Source organism: Anser cygnoides, chromosome 1 (genome assembly GCF_040182565.1).
Source record: "Anser cygnoides isolate HZ-2024a breed goose chromosome 1, Taihu_goose_T2T_genome, whole genome shotgun sequence".
NCBI classification, from domain to species: domain Eukaryota; kingdom Metazoa; phylum Chordata; class Aves; order Anseriformes; family Anatidae; genus Anser; species Anser cygnoides.
Genome location: NC_089873.1, coordinates 45,514,450 through 45,522,947, shown reverse-complemented (window position 1 = coordinate 45,522,947; position 8,498 = coordinate 45,514,450). Strand labels below are relative to the sequence as shown.

The window sequence follows — 8,498 nt, the reverse complement described above, 5'->3', positions numbered from 1 at the left end:
TTGTGTGTGAGAAACACCCTACGAAGTGTGTTTTTGTAATTCTAGCACAAACAGTGCTACCTGGGCCTCCGAAGGCTCGTAACCTGTAGAAAGACTACACAAGCTGCAGGTCTCCCCATTTTCTTCAAGGTGTCCTTGTTTTCTCCCAGCTTTTGCACCCCAGACTTCATTCTTTTTCTTGACTGGTGGTTGTTTTGGCTGAATCTTGGGGTTGTTAGCACAGCATACAGGACATTTTTTGGTTTGCTATAATTTGAATTTTTGGTCCAAATTGAAAAGAGTTTCAGACTATCTACCGTGGCATCAGCACCAAAGTGTGTTCCTTCATTCTTGCTTTGCCAATTATTTAAATCTGCCCCTAAGGTGGTCCCAAATAACGTGGGGCTATTCTTGAATTCTTGTGTTAGTACTGTCCAGCGTATTTGAGTCATTTTTCCTGTTGTGGGATTTTCCCATTCAAAAGCAAATGTAGTCTGGCTATCAGGCTCCAGGCGTATACAAAAGAAGCCATCTTTAAGATCCAATATTGTGAAATAAAAATCTTTTTCAGATAGTGTTGTTAGAAGGGTATATGGGTTTTGAACTACAGGGTGGATGTCTTTGGTTATTTTGTTTATAGCTCGCAAATCTTGCACAAATCTGTATTCACTGCCCTTTTATTTATTTATTTATTTATTTTTTCCAGCAGTATTGGGGTGTTGAAGCTAGATTGGCATTCATGGATTAGTCCATAAGATAAGAAATTGTTTATCAGAGACTCCAGCCCCTTCCTTGCTGTAAGGAAGTTGTTATATCCCAGTTGTTATAAACCTTGTAGACTTTGTCGATCATATAGGATTAATTGCCGATATTGTTCTATTAATCGCTGACCCCTGCTAGTATTTGGGTCCCACTTAGGATCTTTTGTAACAGGTAATAGTTCTTCTACATCCTCTCTCAGGTACAAGTTCTTTGTTTCTGCCTGAGCTTTTTCTACAACTATTCTCTTTTCTTCTACAGTCAACAATGTATTTAACAGGGCTTGCATACCCACCCAGTTAGGGTTATGAGAAATCATAATACTTTATAACAACTGACACATTTCTGTTGGATTCTCCCTGTAAGGCCCGACAGAGTGTTTCCAGTTTAACAAATCCAATGTTGTAAACAGAACATGAACAAAAAGAGATTCTCCTCCTGGTCCCACTTTCTATCTTAACAGAGCCTGGATAACTGGTCCTGGCCCTACCCTTTGTCCCTGAGTTTGTCACAAGCTACAGGCCTCCCTATTTTCTTCAAGGTTTCCTTGTTTGATTGTTTTCCAGCTTTGGGACTACACATTCACAGCTACTAGTTTGAAAACTATAGACACTTTTCTAGAAGTTTATTTGTATGTGTTCATACCATAGGAAGTCTAACTTTTTTTTCCTTTTCCTAATTGATCTAAGAGTTGATGCTTGAAATGATTTTTCCATTTCACTAATGATATTAGTTTTATTTTTAAGGTCAGGATTAAATTAAAAACTGTGTATTCTAATTACTTACTCTGAAGTTATCAATGCATACATAAAACCCTCCAGCCTTATCAAATAGTGCGAAACACATATGAAAAACTACATTAGATAACTAGAGGGTGAAAAAAAAAAAAAAACAAAAAAACAACACAAACAGAATATAAGTGTGGCAGTCAAAATCTTACAAATGGAAACCAAAAAATCCAGAGTACCTATAACATGCATAGATAGCAAGTGTTGCCAGCACACCAGAGTCATTTGCTTCTGTCTCACAGAATTAAATCGGTCTTGATTCTGTCTTGTTGTGAATCTTTCCTTAGTATGCATTTGTACAAAACATTAAAAAAATGTTAAATGCTCTTGCAAGAGCACTGTCACTACTAAGTATTGGCTGATGTTGGGGAGCAGAAGTGAAAGCCTTCTGAAATGTCTTCTGTTGCTAGCAAGGCACTACTAAATGAAATAAAGACAGTATGACCTATCAAACAAACAAAAACCTTACACGGTACTGGAATCTTCCTTTAGGTTAGTAACAGCAGAAAATGCCCAAGCTTGTTTAGTGTTTTGTGTCTTGACAGGAACTGAAGCAAGTATAATACTTGCAATCATGATAATGAATACATATATACATTTTTATTTTTTTAAATATTTTTTAAAGTCCCAGTATTGTACTTACATTGCCTGTTAAGTCCTCCCAAGTAGAGAAAGAGGGTATTAATAAGACCACAGCAAATCTACAGGAATTTAGATTATACCACTATATCTAACATTACTTGGTACCTCTGGAACAGCAAGCACAGTTGGTACACCTTAGAGAAAAACTGTGAATGCTTCTACTAGGTGTAGTGTAGCAGTTGATTAGAAGGTTTCAGTGAGGGGTGGTTCACATAGGAAGACAGGAAAAACAAAGATAATTCCCTGTTTTTTAGTATACTGCTTTCCTGCGGTAATGCATGTTAGATAAAAAAAAAAGAAAAAAAGAAGAAGAAGAAATTCAACTTAGTAGTAATAATGGAAACATGATAAAAGATAAGAAAAAAGTGCTCTAATTAGTAAGTGCAAATAAGCAAAATAAATAAAGGTGATCACCTAATATAAGTATAAATAAATAAATAAATAAAAAGATTCAATTCTGTCTTCTGGTTAATGTGTGTATATAGACTCAAACTTACTTATGTAAAAATGGGGAAAGAATATCACAGTCGCCTTTTTAGAAACGAGAGCTGGAAACCAAAAGGCAAAAGCAATATTAGAAAATTTGTCAGCACAAATATTGTGAAAAATCCTCCAAAGTACAAAGCCAGTCTGGCAAGATATGAAAACATTAAAACTTTTGAAGAAAAGTTCATCAATCTGTAAATATAAACAAAAGAAACCAGTAAACGAACAACAGGAATAAATTAATAGTTCAAAGTAACTTAAACAAACCTCAGTCAGTGAGAGAGAATAGAAAGCAAAAAAGGCGGGAACCCCGCCCCTTGCCTGCGCAGTCCCCAACCAGGTCGGACCCCGCGCTATAAAGGGCGCGGCGCGGCAGCGGGCCGCTCACAGCTCGGCTCAGGCAGCAGCGGCAGCGCCATGTCCGGCAGAGGCAAGGGCGGGAAGGGGCTCGGCAAGGGGGGCGCCAAGCGGCACCGCAAGGTGCTGCGCGACAACATCCAGGGCATTACCAAGCCGGCCATCCGGCGCCTGGCGCGGCGCGGCGGCGTCAAGCGCATCTCGGGGCTCATCTACGAGGAGACGCGCGGCGTGCTCAAGGTGTTCCTGGAGAACGTGATCCGCGACGCCGTCACCTACACCGAGCACGCCAAGCGCAAGACGGTCACGGCCATGGACGTGGTCTACGCCCTCAAGCGCCAGGGACGCACCCTCTACGGCTTCGGCGGCTAAAGCGCGCAGGCAGCTCTCGGACCCTCTCGACACACCCCAAAGGCTCTTTTAAGAGCCGCCCACCTATTTCCGAGAAGAGCTGTGTTGCTTTAGAGGTAGTAAAAGAAAGTACCATGTATCTACATTTTGTTCAAAGTTGCTATTTTAATTCATAATTTATTTGCTAAGGAGCTTTAAGCGAAAGCATTCTTAAGGACCCAATTATTGGTTATTTTCATAATAAGCAAGTTAATTCTGAAGTGGAAAAGAGAGTATATAGTGTAATTGATTTCCCTTTCATCAGTGTAACGGAAATCTTAAGGTTAGGATTGGCTTATTTTCTGAAAAATACATCGAATATCAAAGGGAAGCCCCCTGAACTTACTGCTCCAGGCTGTTGAACTAGCCTGGGAGCAGGTCTGCGCTGCCTAGCAGAGGCCTCCTGTGCAGGGCAGTTTTCAAACGCTGAGTAAACAAAGAGCGGATGTAGGCAGCTATTTATATTTAAATCACCCTGCTCCCTGCGCTGCCTTACAGCAAATGGAAGTGTGCCGGGGGCAGAGGGGTGCTGGAGGAGGGGGAGGGGACATATGCCCACAGCTGCTCGTCCCCTGAACACCTCATAAACTTGCAAATACTGGAATGACCCCAGGTGTCCGAACGTATTTTTGAGAAATTATCCCCAAACGCTCTGTATGTCCAGTGTTTTAAAACTTGTAAAGTCTCTTCTTTCAAGGCAATGCCTGAGCAATTCCGTGCATCCAGTTTTCATCACTGCTCTTCATTCCACCCGAAAACCCCTCCCTGTTTCAGGATCTCTCCCGGCTGGGGAACGTAGCACAGAAATAAGCGTGATTATTATAGCAAGCTTCATAGTAATCTCTATGCTAAAAAAATTCCGTGTGTTCAAAACCTCATTCCTTGGATTAGAGCATCTTCAATTACAGTTTATATCGGTTGGAAGGCATCTAGCACACACGATGCGGTATTAATTTATACCAGCCAAGGATTAAGTTCTCTTCGTGAGAAAGGATCTGTTACAAGGGAAAATCTGCAGCACGCTTCATGTTCAGAGCTCGGTTCCAAGTGAATTGAAAGAAAAGGAACGTGAATCTCCCATGCCCTTGAGAAAGCGCAACAACTCCTTTCCCGCAGACCGCTACAGGTCTCCATTTTGGAGATACAACGCGGCGATCTCCTTCCGCAAGCAACAGACGCAGCTGAAAGCAGCAGCGGCGAGCCCGAGGAGGGGGAGGGCAGGCGCCGCCGGCCGGTTGGCGAAGAGGCGCGCTTCCGAGGCGGGCTTTTTGAATTTGAAAGCACCCAATGGGACCGGAGCATTCCTGCCAGCCAATCGAGGAGCGGGGCACGCTATAAGAGCGGCCGCGGAGCCGCAGCGCTCCCGTCGCACGGCTCCCCTTGGCAGCGGCGGCTCGGTGCCTGGCGGGCGATGGCGCGCACGAAGCAGACGGCGCGTAAGTCGACGGGCGGGAAGGCGCCCCGCAAGCAGCTGGCCACCAAGGCGGCCCGCAAGAGCGCGCCGGCCACGGGCGGCGTGAAGAAGCCGCACCGCTACCGGCCCGGCACGGTGGCGCTGCGCGAGATCCGGCGCTACCAGAAGTCGACGGAGCTGCTGATCCGCAAGCTGCCCTTCCAGCGGCTGGTGCGCGAGATCGCGCAGGACTTCAAGACCGACCTGCGCTTCCAGAGCTCGGCCGTGATGGCGCTGCAGGAGGCGAGCGAGGCCTACCTGGTGGGGCTCTTCGAGGACACCAACCTGTGCGCCATCCACGCCAAGCGCGTCACCATCATGCCCAAGGACATCCAGCTCGCCCGCCGCATCCGCGGGGAGCGCGCCTGAGGCTCCTGCGCCAGCCTCCCGCTCCTTGATCCTCAACTTCATCCCTGCACCCTAAAGGCTCTTTTAAGAGCCACCACTTTGCCACTCGGGAGAGCTGTGACACTCCTTTACGTGATACTTGAATATGACAAAATCCTTAAGTTCTTAGAAGGTATCGTAAATTTTAGACTGTTTTATATGTACTACTAAACCTTCCCTTTAGTTAGCTTCCCCACCCTGTACTCTGCAGTTCGTTACCGACAGTCCAGATAGAAAAGCGTTTATAAATGTTTCTAAGGAGTATCCCGTTGGGTTTTTAAGCAAACAGCGTTATGTGCTGTTTTAGTTGAAGGGCTTGGAAATATATCTGTTCGGCTACACTGAAGAAGAAACAGAAAATCAGCAAATGAGATCTTCATTAAACATGTTGAGAACTATACTGTTCATTTAAAAAAAAAAAAAAGTAAAAAGATTGGCAGTTTTATTGTCCCCTGCACTCTTTTCTATTTTTAAGGAACATGGAAGGCAGGATCTGTGTTAGGATATCGAAGATTAACATTACATATATTTTTTTTAAAATTAAAGAAATTGATACAAATATACTCGGTCACTTAAGACTTTAATAAGGAAGTAGGACTGTCAGATATCTTAAGTTTCACATGAATAAAAAACGCTTCTAAAGAAATCCTTATGTTAGGGTTAATAGGAAATTCAAGCAAATGAATCTATTTGCTCTTTATATTCTAAATGTTGTTTGCCTGACTTGGAGAAATCCGGCTGGAGTACTGTAAAACAGCGAGACTGGGAAAGCTAGAGACAAGCTAGAGACAAACTAGAAGCTGGAGGATGCTCCTGGGAAGTGTAGTTGCCCCCCTGCCCCTCTCCTTGCCCGTCTCCCACCCCCCCCCCCACCCCCCCTGCCCTTCGCAAAGGGGAAGCGCTGGCACAGGGGAAATATTTCTGGTACATTCGGACCAAAAGAGCTAGGGGAGGGGAAGCAGCTGCCAAGCCTTTGGGGCTCTGTTAGAGGCCTGTAGGAAACATCTTTAAACGGCTTTGAGAATTGAGGATAAGAGTTTGTATTTGATTCTAAAAAGAAGGTAGAGTCAGAAGAGGAATACAATGTGAGGTCAACATTTACTATAATTTAGTTAGTTTTAGTACAAGATTTTTGTAGACAGGAAATTACAGTTGGCCTGTAGTTCATTTTCATTTCCCAGTTTATCTTGTCTAGTCTTTCAGTCTCTATTTAACATCTCAGAGAAGTTACAATTTCTTTTCATTCACAAATAAAACATTCAGATTCCTGTGATTTTGATTCTTATGGCATCTTTTCCTCTGCCTTTGATCACGCAGTCCGGCCTATCCAATACGCTGCTGTAAATGTTATCATCCAAATTGGTCTGAAATGAAAATTTAGCTATTTGAGGATGGCATCTGGGGAACTCTGTGGTAAGTTTCACAGGGCATGTTTCAGAAACACTACATAGGACATAAAACACCCAATACAAGAAATATTCTCAACATTATTGTAGATATGAAAGGGATAGAGACTAGAAAACAGCATTTTTTTTTATTTTCTGTGAAGGTCACGTGGAGGGTAGCAGTACATACATACAGACATACGTATCTTATATGTAGACATGAATGTACATACACATACATATATTTATGCTTTTCCTTCACTCAGTATCTATCTACCGTTCTCTCTTTCCAAATTCCCTATGTCTCAGAACCACCTGGATTATCCTATCTGGTTTTACTATTTGAGGTTCTGATCTATTCTGCTATATTGATTAAAAAAATGAAAGAATCTACTCTATCTTTTTGCACATTAACACTTGCACAATAAGGGGTGAAAATTTGCTTAAATGGAAGTGCTTGGGCTAGAGTAACATACAGACTGTGCCCATAATTGTAATTTAAAAGGAATTATTATTAATTGTAATTTAAAAGGAACTATGTATCTGACTATAAGACTTTGGACAATAGCCTACATCCCATTTGTTCTTCTTGTTCCATGTTGGCAGGAGATTCTTCGCTGAAATGACTTAAATTTGTAGCGAAGTACCACTTTGAGGATAGCAAAGGTTAAAATGGCAAAACAGGCAGCCTTATTATGTATGTATCTAAATAAAGGGGAAGATCATGGTGTGAACAAAAATTCCCTTGCTGCAACAAACACTGCTGCCTATGTAAAGTGCCATGCCTGGGCACGGTGTGGAGCCTGCACTGATAGTTGTCCATGGAATCTAATTGCTACAGCAAATGTGGAAATTTTTCATCTTGACTGATGATTAATTAATATGTTGTCTGTGTTCCCAGGTCATGTATCTGCAGTATCTGGCAAAATTGCTCCAAAAAGACTAGGTAGGTATGATGAGTTAGCAGGACAGAACTTGAAATAAAACAGTGCAGCATGTTTGTTTGTTTGTTTGTTTGTTTGTTTTCCTTCTGGTGAATGTTAAATATGCTCTAGAAGAACAGAAATACAAATAAGAAGTCAGGCTATGCTTCTGTCACCTGAATTTTGAGAGAACATGGACCTTTTATTCACTTCCAGATTGTAAATTAAATATTTCTTCTCACTTCATGATGGCACGATAATGAGAAATGTTTGTTATGACTTACCATAAAGCTTCAATTCCAAAAACTGCCAATATATTTTTTCGTATCCTTTGAGTTTCTTTTACTTTGACTGAATATGACTTTAGAAACGTTATTACATTATTTACACATAAATAGGGGTGAAATCTATGTTATATATATAAATATATACACACACATTCTGTTCCTAACATGTAAAAATCAAAAAACAGAATAGCTCCTCCGTCCATTCCATTTATCGTTTGGTAATTTTTCATCTCTTTACTTCATTCACAACCTAACTTCAAACTAAGGACAAGAAGATAATAAATGTGTTGGGGGACTTTTGTTATTTTTGGTGGGGGGGAAGCACAAGAAGGAAAGAATCCACAACCTCATTCTGGGCAGATTGCTACAGTCAGTGTATGTTGCCATCTTCTTTTCTCATCCTTTGGAGTGTTCTCTCTGAGACTGTAAGGCACAGCAAGTATGTCTAAGAGAAAGTGTGCAAATACCACTCAGCATCTTCTAAGTGCAACAGGTGACTGCTCTGACAGGGGAGCACCCTTTGCTCCTGGCCCATGTTCAGTGCCATCCCAGGTTTAGTGTCATACCACAGGTAATGAATGGGAGCTTTCGCAAACAAGGGAGGAGGGGAAAATGTTTTTCAAATTAATAGGAGAAACTCCTATTTCTCTGTTACAAATCCA

General features: G+C 42.1%; 2 protein-coding genes across 2 annotated transcripts; both read left to right on the top strand.

Annotated features, from left to right (window-relative positions):
• The first annotated feature begins 3,037 nt into the window (after nt 1–3,037).
• Nucleotides 3,038–4,237, top strand: LOC125182479 (histone H4). Its single transcript, XM_048061284.2, has one exon. The coding sequence runs from the start codon at nt 3,072–3,074 to the stop codon at nt 3,381–3,383; it is 312 nt and encodes a 103-aa protein (XP_047917241.1). The 5' UTR covers nt 3,038–3,071; the 3' UTR covers nt 3,384–4,237.
• A 531-nt stretch (nt 4,238–4,768) lies between these two features.
• LOC136790420 (histone H3) lies at nt 4,769–5,592 on the top strand. Its single transcript, XM_066994129.1, has one exon. It carries the CDS (start codon nt 4,813–4,815, stop codon nt 5,221–5,223), a length of 411 nt encoding a protein of 136 aa, XP_066850230.1. The 5' UTR covers nt 4,769–4,812; the 3' UTR covers nt 5,224–5,592.
• The last annotated feature ends 2,906 nt before the right edge of the window (nt 5,593–8,498 follow it).

What these genes read in the sequence shown, in the direction of transcription:
- LOC136790420 (XM_066994129.1), top strand. Translation starts at nt 4,813, where the DNA reads ATGGCGCGCACGAAGCAGACGGCGCGTAAGTCGACGGGCGGGAAGGCG.
- LOC125182479 (XM_048061284.2), top strand. Translation starts at nt 3,072, where the DNA reads ATGTCCGGCAGAGGCAAGGGCGGGAAGGGGCTCGGCAAGGGGGGCGCC.